At 33.6% G+C, this 16060-nt stretch overlaps 3 protein-coding genes and 2 non-coding genes across 5 annotated transcripts; 2 read left to right on the top strand and 3 right to left on the bottom strand.

Annotated features, from left to right (window-relative positions):
• The first annotated feature begins 6 nt into the window (after positions 1 to 6).
• On the top strand, positions 7 to 1420 carry LOC127793461 (protein MEI2-like 2). Its single transcript, XM_052324193.1, has 3 exons — positions 7 to 65; positions 273 to 452; positions 852 to 1420. Exons 1-3 carry the CDS (start codon positions 30 to 32, stop codon positions 978 to 980), a joined length of 345 nt encoding a protein of 114 aa, XP_052180153.1. The 5' UTR covers positions 7 to 29; the 3' UTR covers positions 981 to 1420.
• Positions 1421 to 2961: 1541 nt separating this feature from the next.
• Positions 2962 to 5418, bottom strand: LOC127793464 (60S ribosomal protein L32-1-like). The gene is made up of 4 exons (XM_052324195.1): positions 5365 to 5418; positions 5148 to 5260; positions 3379 to 3560; positions 2962 to 3278 (listed from the first exon to the last, which is right to left on the bottom strand). The coding sequence occupies exons 2-4, from the start codon at positions 5235 to 5237 to the stop codon at positions 3149 to 3151; spliced, it is 402 nt and encodes a 133-aa protein (XP_052180155.1). The 5' UTR covers positions 5238 to 5260; positions 5365 to 5418; the 3' UTR covers positions 2962 to 3148.
• LOC127793466 (small nucleolar RNA Z196/R39/R59 family) lies at positions 4345 to 4429 on the bottom strand. The gene has a single exon (XR_008021431.1). It is a non-coding gene; the product is annotated as a small nucleolar RNA Z196/R39/R59 family (small nucleolar RNA).
• Positions 4536 to 4613, bottom strand: LOC127793465 (small nucleolar RNA Z195/SNORD33/SNORD32 family). Its single transcript, XR_008021430.1, has one exon. It is a non-coding gene; the product is annotated as a small nucleolar RNA Z195/SNORD33/SNORD32 family (small nucleolar RNA).
• A 9062-nt stretch (positions 5419 to 14480) lies between the features above and the next one.
• LOC127793463 (membrane protein PM19L-like) lies at positions 14481 to 15681 on the top strand. The gene is made up of 4 exons (XM_052324194.1): positions 14481 to 14679; positions 14837 to 15056; positions 15141 to 15186; positions 15285 to 15681. The coding sequence occupies exons 1-4, from the start codon at positions 14553 to 14555 to the stop codon at positions 15357 to 15359; spliced, it is 468 nt and encodes a 155-aa protein (XP_052180154.1). The 5' UTR covers positions 14481 to 14552; the 3' UTR covers positions 15360 to 15681.
• Positions 15682 to 16060: the final 379 nt, after the last annotated feature.

The raw sequence follows: 16060 nt of genomic DNA, 5'->3' as shown, positions 1-16060 counted from the left end.
AGTGCAATGTGGGCTATGCATTCATAAACATGCTATCTCCTTCTCACATTATTCTATTCTATGAGGTATTCAGAATGGGGTGCTTTTGAGTCAATCTTTAGACGTGTGCAGTTAATCTTTTCTTGTACTTCTTTATCTGATTTTCGCACTTCCAACTTCCAGAATACAACTTTATTGTTTTCCTCAAATAATAATAATAATAAAAATAAATAAAGCTGAGTTGAAATTTCTGAAAGTAAATTAGTTGATTCCATTCTTGTTTGTATTCACAGACTTTTAATGGAAAGAAGTGGGAGAAGTTCAATAGCGAGAAGGTTGCTTCATTGGCTTATGCCAGAATCCAGGGACAAGCAGCCCTCATTGCCCACTTCCAGAATTCAAGTTTGATGAATGAAGACAAACGTTGCCGGCCTATTCTCTTCCATTCAGAGGGCTCAGAGGCTGGTGATCAGGTATTTTATGATTTACCTGCCTATCAAAAAAAATTTCTTACTACTTGGTGAAAGGCAAAGGTAGTGAGATTTGTTGTAGAATATTCTCTTCTTGGTCGTGTGGTTGATGAAAATAGTAAAACTATATTCTTCTAACATTCTGGAACTTCCCCGACTGAAATACAACATGCTTATGACTCTTGCACTTGCTCTAGGTCTGCAATAACTTGCATCTTTTATTATTCGACTCTTTTGGTCTAGTAATATGTACTATTGAAAAGTTTGAATTCCATTGTATTTTCATGGCATCGTGTATTTTTAGTTTCTTTTTTTTTTTTCATAATTACCATGGAAAAAAATATAGAGTACGATCCACTGTGCACAGGTTAAATGGTATATTTGTTGACTCTGTCTATGTAGATCATCCAGGAACATCTTCCCTTGAATGGTTCAAGTATCCATGTCCGTCAACCCAATGGTTCTCACTCAGATGATTCTCCAGGAAGTCCTTTAAAGGGCAGCCCAGATGAGAAACCAGATAAGAGCTGACAGTAGTGAGATGGAGGCACAGTTGAAAATTGTGGCGACTGTGCGCAATGTTGCATATATTTGATGTTAGGAAGTAAACTGGAGAAAGAGGGTAGATGTTGTATTATAGTTTGACCTTTCAGAATTGAAGCAGAAGTATTTTTGACTGTGATCAGAACAATAGTTGCAGAAAGCATCATCAGTCACCAGCCTGTACCCCCTCTTGCTCTCCATTTTTGAGTGTGAGATTGGATGAAACAATCACCACCACCTTTGATGTTTATTTCTGTACATGAGAAATTATGTATTGGGTTGGGGGGTTGGCATTTTTTTTTCTTCTTGGGTTGGTGATCAGTGTTCAGTGGAGAGGCTATCGGCAAATTGTATTGATAGAAAACAGACAGCCTTTGGTTTATCTGTACTGTTTGGATATTCTTAAAATCAACCTGACATTGCAAACACCCTGCTTGATTACATTACCGTTTCCTTCATATGTATAGTCCTAGACGGGGCTGATTGTCATGTCTCCATGGGTTGAGAAGGTCAACTGTCACACACACACACACACACACATATATATAGGTATTAGGTGACCTATTTAACAACAATTACTATTGGGGCATGGGTCCATGCTAAAGTTTGTATTAAGAGGACTAAAACACGTATTTTCACAACCGCTGTGAGCCCTAGGCATCTTAGAACATCTTCTCCATATGGGGTGTTATATCCATAACCGGCAAAATGACACTTTAAATTAAAAATTAACCACTCTAATGGGGTGGGATATGGGGTTGTAAAATGATAACAATCCTCTTGAGGTGTCATTTTTGCAATCTCTGGAGAGAGAAAAAAAAAGAGATGTAAATTTCAACTGTCATTTTTAATTGGTCTATTTTAATTTTTATTATAAAATATTAATTATTTGAATTTAAAATATTAATGATTTCACTATTTTGGCATTTGTCATTGGAGTAAATTTATTTTTTAGAAGTACTATAACACTATTTAAAGTTGTAAATAAGTAATTTAGTACTCTAAAATAACACTCTTCATTGGAGATGCTCTTGGACAAGGTAGATTTTTAGCAAAGGTGAGCTCTTTCACTCAAGAGGGTAACCAAATCAGTAGAACAAGAACACTATTGAGCGAGCGATAAAGAATGTTCGTTATACATTGATTGAAGATAGAGCCTATAATTATAATAAAAAGTAAATTGAAGTTAATTCGTCAAGAGTCAACAATAAGAGACAGACCGCTCAAAACTCATTAAAAATTAAATACAACCAACCTAGTAGAAATTACTACTATAATAAAAGCATTTAGACAATTTTACCTAAATTATAAAATATATATATATATACATACATACACATACAAAGAGTCGTTTATTTGGAAAAACTTTATCGTCTTCAATTAGAAATCAATAATAGTTTTACTTGGAATAAAATATGACCTTTTGTCTTATTTTTTTTGTATGTTCGACTAATATTTTATTTTCCTAACAATAGAAAAATCTAACACCAAATGCACGCCAAGACTAATTTCACATTTGTGACTAAGTATAAACATAAATCTACCATAACAGTGTCTAAAAATTAATATTTTAATGTCTACTTTCTTTACATTGTTGTAGTTAAAATACTTTACTAATGATACTTAATGAAAAAACAAACAGAACTTCACATAAAATATTAATCTACTATAATAGTGTCTTAAAATTAATTTTTTAACATTATTACATTCATAAATATCATATTGAATACATACATAAAACACATGCACCTTCTACCAGAGCACTGTTTTCGTTCGTTATACAGCATACAATGCAGCCTAAGCAATTTCCCAACTTCAAAGATCAGATACACCAAAATAAAATGTCTCATAACAAAAACTTGAATAAAAAAAAAATTCCAAAATTTGATAATTAAATTTATGGACAATGAAATCAGAAAAAACAAACAGTCAAACACCAAAAAACCTAAGCATAATCAGAGCGAAGTAGTACTATGCAAACATAAAGAGCAAGCTTAATTTTCAAAACCACCGTCATAGAGCACCAGTACATTTCTGATCAAGAACATGACCAAAGCAATTCATCTAGCAAAATTAAATTGTTGGCAACAAGAGAATATTCAAAATATGACAAAACATTTAAATTCGATTCAATAAAACTCCCTAATTTGAAAAGCTCATTCATCCTCCTGACTGCGCAACCTAGCAAGCTTGTTAGTAACAACAATATCAAGCTGAGCAGCTCGCTCCACTATCTCCTTCCTCTTCCTTGTGGACACATCATGTGCAATCTCTGCACAGTAAGTTCTGCAAAGCAAGCAAGAAGAAAAAGTGATGGAGAAAATCAAAATATATAACATAATAACTTAAAATTGAGAAACCCCAGAGGAGGATGTTATTGCTTTACCGGTTGTGCATCATCAACACCTCGAGCTCTTTCACATTGTGCACCAAAAATTTCTTGAAGCCATTGGGGAGATAATGCCTAGTCTTCTTGTCTGAGCCATACCCGATATTTGGCATCAGTGTGCATCCCTTGAACTTCCTCCTGACCCTAGAATCAATACCCTTTGGTCTACGCCAGTTGGGCTGCCATAAACACACAAGAAAAGTGATTAGTCCATGCAATCTCCAGACGACGGACAAAACCAACCTAGATTATAGCAATCAGAGAATGCCATAAACAAATATTATGTGGAAGGTCTGCTGGTCTCTAGTATATCTGTGATCCAAGTCCCTTCCGTTTTGTTTTGTTTTGTTTTGTTTTTTGGGGGGGGGGTTTGGCGGGGTAGGTTATTTGCTACATAACAGGGAGATCAACATATATGGAAAACGTGAAAAAATTGTTAACCAGACTGAGATACGCCCAACAAAAAGGCCAATTCAATTAGGACATCACATGATCCCCAATATTCCTGCCACATCATCTGGGACTGCAAGATTTGACTGTGATTTCATCATTTTTCCAGGTAGAAGTGTGCCCTGAGCAAAAACTACTACTTTTTAGATGTCGAAATAGTTTTAAATAGTTACGCTGGGCATGTTTTTATCTATATTAAGACATTTAAGTTTCTTGAAAACATGAAAACAATTATTTTTAAAAAAACAATGTACCAAAGCTCCAAACAGAGTAAAAAGCCATACAGAAAACGAACAAATATTTTGGGAAATGTAACCAGGGAAAAAAGTAACAGCAAGCTTATAAAAGAAGAAGCTGACTGTGTCGCAAGACCTGTTAGAATTCAATTTCTGCCTTACAAACGAGACATCCAGCAACAGCAATTATAATCTGGACATCAGATACCACAGGCAAATAACAGACAACTGAACATAGAGAATAAAACAAACGTGAGCAACTGACTGCATTTACTTTCACAACCTCAGCCGAAAGATGGTGATAAATTTTTGTAATAATCACAACTAATCAGAAAAGTTGACATCTTTCATCATCGATTGTGTGATGCCAAGTAAATGAAGCTGAAAACATGGTTAACACAGGAAATCAGTATAAAATCGTGAAAAAGACTCCTACTCCGGAAAAGGAGTTCAAAATGAGAGATGTTATGGAGATCAGATGGTAGTGCATGTTAATATTCATCATTCAATTGCAGAAAAAAGTGGATAAGTATCATCACGCCTCCTTGTACATCTCCAGATCCAAAAATAAACATAAAAAATAAAAAATAACAAACAAATAAAAAGGAAGTTACTGATTTTCTCAAAAGCAATTAAATACATCATGTCAATCACAATTTTACATAAATACCAACATCATCTTTCTGTATCCATTAATCAGATTCCTCGAAAAAAATAGAACACAACAAAGTATGTTTTACTACAACTTGAAAGAAATTTTGTTCTTCAAAGCAAAATTTAAGCTTTAAATAACCAACAGATGATACCGTAAGCAGAAGCGATTGCGGAGAAAACTATAAGCAGAAACCACATCACATGACGAATTGATCAACTAAAAAGTGTACGCAAGAACCAAAATGCATTGGAAAAGTATCATAAACAGATAAATAATCTCTCTAACACATGCACATACATATTAAACCTCAATTTAAAAATCGATATTTCTTTTATTTTTTCACAGATGCAGCAGATTAAGAGGTCAGGAATATATGAAGGGGGAAAACAAAAACGACTGGAGGAGGTGATTACTGCATTGACTACCTTAACGGAGACCTTGCGGTCGCTCTGGGGCCTCTTGAACTTCTTCACCCTCTTCTTCACGATCTTCTTCGACAACAGCGGCACCGCCATTTTCCCCCCTTGGCCCTGAACTTCTGCACGCAAACCCTAAAAGTTAGCGAAGGATCCCTCCAGTTATACGTGCATGTATATACACGGAGAGGGAGAGGGAGAGAGAGAGAGAGAGAGAGAGAGTCACGGCGATTTAGGGTTTCTCCGAGCCGCAAAAGCCTTCATCTTCGAGTGAAAGGAGAAGCATTATATAAGCGGAGCGGCCGCTTCCACTAGGGTTTTCTGAGCTATTTTCTGGGCTGTGGTACAGTCCGTTGCTGGTGGGCTCGACTCAGGCAGCCCGTTAAGATTTTGTGTGGGCTTTTAGTTGTTATATGGACCTTTTAGTTTTCGGCCTAATCATTTGACTTTGCTTATCATATTATTATTATTATTATTATACACATACACTCCTTCATATTACTACAGACTACTACTGTATATATATGCAAAACTAACTAGGAACCCACAATTTAGACAAGTGATTATTTTCGGCTTTGTTTTCTAATAGTCTTATTCATTTCCTGAGCCCAAGTCGAATCAATATTTTGGGGCCATGTCCTCCTATCTATGGGTTTCAGTTGGCTAGCTATTGTTGGATTCAAAAGAACTTTGAAGTAGAAGTTAAATCAATGTCTTCCTTAATTAAATTTGGGTTTTAGGAAGGGTCGCGCTCTCTACTCTTGGCTGCTTCTTCTTCTTCTTCCGCGATGAAGATGAAGTCCATGCCAGGTGATTCTTCTTCTTTGTCGTAAGCTTTTTTCTTTTTCTTTGTCTTGTTTGTCAATCTACTTTCATCTTCTATGCGAATTCGATTTCCTCTTTTTCAATGATTACTCGATAAGAACAAAATGTAATATATGTTTATGTAATTATTGGTCAAAAAATATTTTCAGTGACTTAGTAGTAACTAGAAAAATGAGCAATAGAATACACTATTGTAGTAGTTGAAACGATAAATTTTATCATTATATTATAATAAAATAAAAACTAAATATGAACCACGAGTAATTATCATTCACATATGAATTTTTTGGCATCCGTCGGTGTATGGTCTATTGTCAACTATTTTTAATAATTCATGACTGATGGATTCTTAAAATCTATTGATAATTAACAAGAATTCATTGTGAACAATATGTTTTGATTTTTTTCCAACATCATAACAAAGAAACCCAATATTCAAAGCCTAACCTTCAAATACTCAAACAACTACAAATTCTTTTACCTAATCTGACCTAAAAGAGTCGAAAAATGGATAGAACAATTGAAAAAACTAAAGGAATAACCAAATGCATCAACCCTTCAAAAGAAAACCCTATTAATTTTCAGTCAATCCAGATTATTTACTTACTTCATATTATCAAAATAATTCCTTGTGGCAGTACATATTTAAAAACTGTTATATACGAATGGTAGTGTGGTTATAGTTTTATAAACAATGTTATGTATATATGAATCATATATAGTGTTTGAATATGAAAAATGAGAAAAATACTTTTAAACAAAAACTTTTGACATCAAAATGTAAAAAAATGACTTCCCTAAATAATTTTGATAGGTTATTTTTTATTTTTAGACAAAACAAAAAATCTCAATTCCCATTCAATTTCAATAAAAAAACAATTTTTTTTCTTTAATGTACTAATATGTAAATTTTTTAAAGCAAAAGATTATCTATGTATTTGAACATGAAAATCTATAGTTTTTTTCATAATAAAAAGATTATCTAAATTATATAAAAAAATCTTATATCTTTAAATATGGAATCTGCCTAAAACAAGTATGTATCTTTTTGAAAAAAAAATTAAATAAATATTATATCTTAATTTATCTTACTAATTTTTGCAATTAATATATACGATTAGTTTTAAAAAATGATAAATCCTGTAATTAAATCTGATCTTTTTGAGCATGAAATTCCATATAAAAAAGATTATACATTTTTTAAATATTTCTAAATTATGACATCTTATATCAAATTTGTCTAAGATAAATACATACATATATATATATATATATATGAATACGAAAATATGTGTAAAGTAAATATATATCTTTATCTCAAAACACAAAATTTTAGTACCAACATCACATCGTTACTTATACTTAGGTAGCATTTGTTAACTAATTTATGATTTAGAAAAAGTGAGACATGAAAAGTATTATAGATAATTTTTTTTTATATTTTTAAGGTTATCTGGCAATTTTTGTGTTAAGCTCAATAGTAGAATAATATGATTTTGATGATAACAAAAATTATTTATTGAGATAAAAATAATAATAAATTAATTCAATAAGCTTAAAAAAATAAAAATTTATGGCTAAGTACCTTAAGTCGACTCATCATTAAGCTTAAATTGACTGAAATAAGATAGAAAATTTGTATTTGATCTTGTATAAGTTGAGTCAACTTAATTTAAGTCAAATGAAGTTAATTAGAATTTTGACCTTTGATCTTAAGTCAACTGAGGTTCAACCGAAATTGTGCAAGAAGTTTTTAGACATTTTAAGTTGATTGAAGTGGGAACTTCACTCGACAGAAATCCAATAGACATCCAGATAGACTTAGTCTCTTAATTTTTTTTATTGCATATTTAAAAATAAAATAGATAGGAGTTATTCTAAAACTTCTTCTTTAAAATAATATTTTTATAAGTTGATATTTCTTAAATCAAAATCTCATATAAAAAATAAAATTACTTTTGAAGAGAATGTATTTTGACTTCAATTTTGTCCTCCTTACATATTCTGTTGATTTCATAGATCTTATTGTCTTTCACTTTTATGAACTTTTTATCTCTCAAAAGTTTATGTTTAATTATGATCTCATGTGATCTCTTTATGCATTTTTGTAGCTTTATTTGATTTGTCTTAAGAAATCATTCAGAGTCACATATTTTTTGTACAAAATATATTTATGATATTTTTGTAATTAAAAGATACCTAAGATACTGAATTGAATCAGGTTGCAGTTTGAAAAAACTTGAGACTTTTTAAATTTCAAATTTGCTAATTGTAACATCTCAAAAATTTGAGAAATAAATAATGATTATTAATTTTGGTGTTTGACGTCAATATCGAGTAATTGAGAAATTGAGAGACAATATTTATTTATGTTATTTTGAGAAAATAAGGTAATTATTAATTCTTGCATCTATGGAAATTATTGGTTAATTGTGAGTTTAAAGAAAATAGTAATTTATTTGAGCATTTGAAAATTTAAGGAAAATAATTGTTTATTAGGGAGTATTTAAGAAAATAATAAAATAATTAAATGGGTGGAATTTTGGAAATGTCAGGGTATAAGTACTTGGGCGAGAGTGCAATTAATGGAAGTTTTGGGTGTTGAAAAGTAATTTGTGGAAGTGGCTGAGGATCTCTTTATAATTATTAAAATGGAGTGGCTGGCGCGAGCGGTTATGTGCGCGTGTGCGGTGGGTGAGGTCACGGGATCGACCCGCGACCTATGTGTGCGCGCGCAAGAATTTTTGGGCTGACTTTATCAGCCCATGGCGCCTGAAACGGCGCCGTTTTGGGGCGCCAGTGCTGGCCCTTTGCGCGGCCACGTGGCGCGCGCTGGCGCGCCCAACGGCTGCCTCTCTTACGCCCACCGCCTTGCACGTTTTTAAGGCCAAATTGGCCGAGCTTTTCTAGCGATTTTGCTGCTTTAAACTACTTCAATTGAAGCTAAAAATTTAGATTAATTTGGGAGAGAAGCAGAGAGCTCGCGAGATGAAGAAAATGGCGCGTAGAGGCTGGAAATTTTGAGGAAAATTGGAAGAAGTTGAGGATTAAGTCAAGTTTAATTGCAGTTTAATTACTCGGGTGAGTAAATAATTATGTATTAATAATTTTGTATGGTTAGATTTTAATTATAAGTTTGATTTTGTTAATTTGGGTGATTATGCCGTGTTGGATGTATTAATTTGGTGTGCAAATATATATATATATATATACATACTAGAGCACTGTGTGCGTGAGAGTATATTATTTTGATTGTGAGGGTTTGGGTTATAGTGAGTGTGCCGTGTGCCAATTTATATATCTATATGTATATATGTGTAATCAGTGTGTGAGTGTGAATCAGTGGGTGAATGCAATGAAATTAGGATAAAAGAAAAATTAAAGAATGCCTGGTCGTGTAAGCATATTGGTGAAAATATGTGTATATGCTGTTAAGCAAATATATATATATATATATGTTCCTTTGTTTATAAGCTAAGCATATAGGTGAGTTGTTAATATTATATACTAATTAATTATATATATATTGAGAATGTTATTGATGTGATTTAATTTAAATTGAATATAAGACTCGTTGAGGTTTTATTTACGGTGTGCCTACGTGAGATTTTAGATGGTTAAATTATTTATATTACACGGTTAGATTTAATTAATGCGAGTCATGATTTTATTAATCGCTATTAAACGTTTTACTTCACAGCGGGAGTGCAAGAAATGTAAGAAATAGCCGTGTAAAGGCAAGCTTTTAACCCTCTCCTCGTATTCTTTAATTCCTGTGAAAGACCCCGTGATTTCTCGTATTTTATCACATCTCTTACTTTAATTCATCACCTAGCCTTATTTATTGAATTATTATTCATTTGTTTTAATTTAAATTAAATCCGAGACTTCTAGAATTTTATTTGTTGTGAGCCTACGGGGGTTTGTACCGCCCCCACTCCATTTGGGAATAATGTTGGACCCAGCTTGGGGACTAAGTTCCTAGACGTATGGGTTTATTTATGGTTTTTCTCGAATTTATTTATGGTTCGGTTAGAGTTATCGAGTAGTAAGGCAGGGGTCGGTTGTTGGTGACGTTGGGGTAGACTATTGTACGGCCCTGAAGTGGATCGTCGGGTGGACACTCATAATCACTGACCATTGACTGATGCCGGGCACTGCTGACTAGCTCTATTAGTTTGTGATTTACTGCACGTTTAGATTCATTATATTACTGTTCATGATTTGATATGCACATGGGTACGGGTTGCATGTTGGGATATTCATTTATTGAGTATGCTTGGATACAGACATTTTAGCTTGATCAGGTTGCATCTAGCACGGGCATATGCATCGCGTGTGGTTTACTATGTGGGCGGAGCATGGCCTGATGCCTGGATGTATAGGCGCCACGTATCACGTTGATGCTCACTACGCCATTGCATTGTTATGTGCATTGCATGGTTACTGGTAGTATTTAGTTCTCGGACGGGAGTACCGTTCCGAGAGAGCCTCTGGCTCGGATGTCGGGAGTATTGACATGGACAGGTGACGGGAGTACCGACCCGGGACAGCGCGATCAGGTTTGTTGGAGATACATGTTGCCTTTCAAGGCAGCGACAGGTTGATATGGGACTTGGGTGCCAGGTGTTTTGTGTGGGCCCTAATGACCGGTATGTGCTTTTATTATACTATACTATTGTGTTGTAGCGTCTCATGGCTTGTGTGTACATGGATGTTTATTATGGGGAGAGTTTTCTGGGTATGTTTAGCCTTCAGCTTTTCTTTTCTTTATACTTGCTGAGTCTCTCGACTCACCTTGCTTTCCATCATTCCAGGTAGTGGCAGTGTGGACCATGGCAAGGGAATCATCTCTTAGCAGCAGAGTCGGTATGGTGTACAGGCAGTCCCGTCAATCCCTATCAACTCTGATGTTTGAATAAGGTTTACTCTATTAATTTATATTGTGCCAGGTCTTTTCTCGTGTCTCGTGTATGTTGGCATAGGAGTCTATGTTTATTTATTTATCATGTGACCGCTATGTTAGCAGGGTACCCGTAGTGTATGCATGTGTTTAGTCTCGCTTCCGTTGTTCTTATTTTTGTGTATGCATGCCAGGGTGGTTTTGACTCTTGTTTCATTCTTTTCTCCTTCCGTAAGCGCTCCCGTTCGAGTAGTCCTGGTGGTTGGGGATATTCGGGTGGGGGTGCTTACACTAATAACCTTTATTTCTAACAATTAGTTTTCTGGAGAAGAATATATAAGATAAGTATAGGGTCTCAAAAAACAACAACGAACTAATTGAAAGAGTATTCACACAAGAGTGAGGGAGTTCAAGGGTAGAAATTATGTTACCTAGTGAAATTAGCAGAATTGGTGAGTTGTTTGGTTTGTCTTTATTTGTAAGTTATGTTTTTACTCATTAGTTGTATGATAAGTTTGTATTTACCAACTGCGTGTTAGTGGTTATTGCTTACGCAATGAATTTATATTGGTTCTAACTACAATCAAAAGCTAGTGATATTTTTCACTTAGTGAAATCTCAAGCTTAATTTTGAGAAAGATGATTTAAACTCTTATAACCAAACATCTATAAAAATTCCTGTGTTATTTGTGGTCGTTTGCTATTATTGCCGCTCTTATTCCAACTGTAATCACTAAATATCAAGGTCACAATTTAAGAGTTTTCAATTAGAATTAAAATTTAAGAGACAATTTTCTTTACGTTTTAATTTTTAGTTTTAAGTTTTTAATTCATTTTTAGTTTTATGTTTTGTAGTTTATTTTTAGAAAATTGAAAATACGTTATATTTGTCATTATGAAAAACTATTTCTCAAAACAAAAAATTAGAAAACATGTTCTAAGTGTTTGAAAAATCCAATTCACCATTATTGGGTAATTTTTTAGACAACACTTTGAAAAAGAAGTCACGTGATTTCTTATAGATAAAAGAAAATAACCATATGTCTCTCAATACATTCCAAAAAATTTAACAAGCAATTTGATAAAAAATTTAAAATGCTTTATAGACTTATCTTGATCATTTCATATCTTGATTTGAAAAATATTTCAATCTTATCTTGATATAATCTTATTTTGCTCATTTTATTTTAATGAAAAATAAGTTTATAATTACTAAATACAAAATATAAAAAATATATATTGTTGATGATTCAAAATAACCTAAATCTATGCTATAGATTTTCAACAAGTCCATCGTCCAAATTTGGGTTTGAGAGTGGAGAAGTGGAAGAAGTAGAAAAAGAATCAATGAAGAACTAATATTTATCTTACTTAGATTTGGACTTCAAAAGGATCACGCACCTTATCGTGGGTGGCTTCAGAATTATTTTAAACCACGAGAGGTCTATTTGCAAATAGCTCAAATCACAAGGGTCTGAATACAATTTATCCTTTTTTATATTCATATTTTGTCTTTCTAAAATCAGATATATAAATTTAAATTACTTCTATATCCCTATAAAACTCCTATCCCACATTTAAAATTATGATGCGGCAATACATATATAAAATAAAAAATAAAAACATAGAAAAATCAATTGCTAATAGGAGTGTTTGCGGTGCGGTTTGATCGGTCTGAATCATTTTCAGCAAGCCAAACTGTTAGTGCGATTTTTTAACCAAATCAGACCGCGGTCTGGTTTGGGTTAGGCCAAACCGCATTTGCGGTCTGGTTTGGTGCGGTTTATCGCGATTTGAAATGCTATTTAAAATAACTAAAAAAGATATTTAAAAATGGTAAATAAAGACACAAATATTGGTAAATAAAGACAATTAAATGTAAATAAATAGGAGTAAAAAATAAAGACAAAATAGTGTAAAAAATAAATAGGATGAGCTGCCAATTATTAGATTTGTATAATAATAATTTTTTTTATTATTTTTTTAGGCGGTTCGATTAAATCGAACCACAAACTGTCCAAACCGCAAACCGCGCGGTTTGGACAAAATCCAAACCATTTTCGACCGCCAAAAAAAAAAAAATTGATCGGATCGATTTGGCCGATTTTCGCGATGCACCGATTTTTTTGAACGCCCCTAGTTGCTAACGACTGCAATTGTTAATCATTGCTATAGATCAGTGGTGAAAGGCCCTATAGTTGGGTTATTTTTTCTTCTTTGAAAATCCCTAAAGTTTTTTTCTTAATCGCTTTTATTTCAATTTCTCAAAATATTTCTGTTAAAATGATAGAGATTTTTTATTCCCCTAACAAAATTTTATTGCAAATTACATACATATATATATATATTTGTACAAAATCTTTAAAATGTTAAGTAATAGTCATCAACAACTATTATTTTTTTATATTTTATTTTATATTTCTGCAATATGATAATTTTTGATAGAATTCGACATAATTTATAAAAAGATTAAAAATTTAATAGTTCATTTAAGACAAATTGAAGCATAAGAACTATTTTGTTACAAAATATAAAATTAAGAGATTAACTATATTATTTACCCTTGATTTTAAATTTCATTAAAGGTTACTCCCAAAAATAATATATTGAACTTAACACGAGTTTCAAATATTCTAAAAAAAAATTCGTTAGAAGCCTAATTTGAAGATGAATCCGGATAAGAATAATAATAATAAAAAAAAAACATTTACAAGCTCAATCCAGTATTGCTAACAAGGCCTACACCCACAATTGAGACTTGAGAGTGGTAAATAATCATAAATCTCGTCAATACAATTGGAAACAACTCGAAAATACGAAATATGGTGTCATATTTGACTTAACACACCAAACACGAAATTAATTGTCTTCACCCATATAACTTAATGTTAAAAAAATATTTAATATTTAAAAAATATGTAAGCCACTCATTCTCACTCGTGTTAGAAGAAAATTAAAAATGCGATACATGTTGGTAGTTTTGCAAGGAACAATTTTGCATAAATATTTAAATTTACCATCTTATTCTAATCAATATTTCACAAAGAAAAAAAAAAAAAAAGAGAGACTAGTTCTCCGAGGCAATTTGGCAAAGAATGCCACTTTCCCTTGGAACAAAGAAATGGAGTCGCCCAAGGTATAAATTAACTCACAAAGAAAGAATCATTGAGGTGTATTTTTTGGACTCTCAGATTTTGTGTTTGAGTCCTGATTAGGGGAGAAAGCTCAACAGACAAGGGCTATTTTAAAAATTAAAAAAATGCCAAATCTTCCTCATGTCAGTGAAAAGAGATTAAGGCTAAAAATTAGTTATTGAGTTCCCTAATTTACATCTCCTGTTGAAATCATAAGACAAAGTAGCAGTGGGCGTCCCTGATGATGATGATGATGGGTGAACTCCCCCCCAAAAATTGAAATGGAGTCCTCGGGAAGAAAGGTATGGCAGAAAGTGTATCATTCCGGAAAGCAGTCAATGCTGATTCTCTAATCCTTGTCCTGAGCTGGAAGCACCCTTTCTTTGAACCAATAATCTCTTTGAATCAGCAGCCTTGCAAGAAAAGAACCCAAAACCCTCCCAACAATCCCTTTATAAGAACCTCTCCAGCACCTGCAAGGCTGCAAATCTTTCCAAACTAAGCCTTTTCATCATCGTCGTCAGCAAATTAACACATATATATAGCAGCAAGATGGCTGGGCAGCAGTTGAAACCGGTGGCCGCGTTGCTTCTAGTCCTCAACTTCTGCATGTATGTGATTGTTCTGGGCATTGGTGGATGGGCCGTTAACAAAGCCATTGATCATGGTTTCTACATTGGTAACTTCTCTTCCTTCTCTCCAAGTTCGATATAGAGAATTTTTGCAATTGTAGGGTGCTAATAGAAGCTCCTGTGATAAGAGTGGATATAATTGAACACCTTACAAAAGATGGGACCATACTAACGCTTGTTGAGTGTATTACTTTATCTCTGCAGGTCCAGGATTTGACCTCCCAGCACATTTCTCTCCCATATACTTCCCGATGGGAAATGCTGCGACTGGGTTCTTCGTGATCTTTGCTTTGATCGCAGGCGTGGTTGGTGTTGCATCTGTCATCTCTGGATTGAACCATGTCAATTCTTGGGGGAGTGGCACCTTGCCTTCAGCTGCTTCTGCTGCTGCCATTGCTTGGAGTCTTACCCTCCTTGCTATGGGGTAAGTAGAGAGAAACAATCATAGGCATACTGATTTCTTTACCCGTTTCTTCCACTAAAGAAGTGACATTAATTATGTCTACAGATTTGCCTGCAAAGAGATAGAGCTGCAAAACAGGAATGCGTGCTTGGTAAGTTGGAGGCAGAGCTGCATTTTTCATTTAATCAGTTTGAACATTCAGAGTAAACTTCATGCACAATGGACATATATATTGTTTCTGTTTTGCAGAGAACAATGGAGGTATTCTTAATTATCCTTTCAGTCACACAGCTTCTATATATAGCAGCCATCCACAACACTTAATGGAGGAGAGGAACTTTGATGATCATATAGCCACATTTTGTGCGGTTTGTGTCTTGATTGTGCTTTATTTCTTTGATGAATTTGTTTCGACTCTACTCTTTGGTGGTGTGTGCACAAAAGCAGGGTGATCAATAGATTGTGTTATGTTTGGTTTGGTATGAATTATACACAAATGGATTGGAGGCTGCTGTAATGTACAAATTGACATCACATGCAATCTTAGTTCAACATCCACAAGATTTGAGAGAGCTTAGACTTATTTCTTTCCTTGTTCCTATCCATTGATCAACTAATGTGAAATGACATGGATCCATACTGCAACTAGAATATAATCTCCTAAAACAAATCAATAATCAAGGTTTTCAATCTGGAATTAACTATCAATTGGTGTCTGTAAAAAGCTCAAAAAGACCACAGCAATTCAGGAGGTTGTTTGAACTGCTGGAAAAGCTGAAGCTACAACAGGCCACAAGTATTCCAAAAAAAAAAAAAAAAGAGAAAAAAAGAAAAAGAAAAAAAAAGGGAAAGAAATAAAGAATAGCATAGCATAGCTATTATTTGTTTAGTGCTTGCTCAGGCCAACAACTGATAGACGAAGTTGCCAAAAAAATAAGGAAGAGGTCTAATAACCGTGGCCGCCCGTGTAACTTGAGTTCCTCTAGCCAAATCAATCAAAAGGGCGTCCTCAGTACAAGAGGTGC

The sequence above is a fragment of the Diospyros lotus genome, unplaced genomic scaffold (genome assembly GCF_014633365.1).
Source record: "Diospyros lotus cultivar Yz01 unplaced genomic scaffold, ASM1463336v1 tig00010937_2, whole genome shotgun sequence".
Classification (NCBI taxonomy): domain Eukaryota; kingdom Viridiplantae; phylum Streptophyta; class Magnoliopsida; order Ericales; family Ebenaceae; genus Diospyros; species Diospyros lotus.
Note: the sequence above shows the minus strand (reverse complement) of the source record. Positions and strands in the feature narration are given on the sequence as shown.

What these genes read in the sequence shown, in the direction of transcription:
- LOC127793463 (XM_052324194.1), top strand. Translation starts at nt 14,553, where the DNA reads ATGGCTGGGCAGCAGTTGAAACCGGTGGCCGCGTTGCTTCTAGTCCTC. An exon ending in TGATCATGGTTTCTACATTG is followed by an intron (nt 14,680 to 14,836) that starts GTAACTTCTCTT and finishes TTATCTCTGCAG; the next exon opens with GTCCAGGATTTGACCTCCCA. An exon ending in CTTACCCTCCTTGCTATGGG is followed by an intron (nt 15,057 to 15,140) that starts GTAAGTAGAGAG and finishes TTATGTCTACAG; the next exon opens with ATTTGCCTGCAAAGAGATAG.
- LOC127793464 (XM_052324195.1), bottom strand. Translation starts at nt 5,237, where the DNA reads ATGGCGGTGCCGCTGTTGTCGAAGAAGATCGTGAAGAAGAGGGTGAAG. An exon ending in ACCGCAAGGTCTCCGTTAAG is followed by an intron (nt 3,561 to 5,147) that starts GTAGTCAATGCA and finishes TGTTTATGGCAG; the next exon opens with CCCAACTGGCGTAGACCAAA. An exon ending in GTGTTGATGATGCACAACCG is followed by an intron (nt 3,279 to 3,378) that starts GTAAAGCAATAA and finishes CTTGCTTTGCAG; the next exon opens with AACTTACTGTGCAGAGATTG.
- LOC127793461 (XM_052324193.1), top strand. Translation starts at nt 30, where the DNA reads ATGCTATCTCCTTCTCACATTATTCTATTCTATGAG. An exon ending in ACATTATTCTATTCTATGAG is followed by an intron (nt 66 to 272) that starts GTATTCAGAATG and finishes TTGTATTCACAG; the next exon opens with ACTTTTAATGGAAAGAAGTG. An exon ending in GCTCAGAGGCTGGTGATCAG is followed by an intron (nt 453 to 851) that starts GTATTTTATGAT and finishes CTGTCTATGTAG; the next exon opens with ATCATCCAGGAACATCTTCC.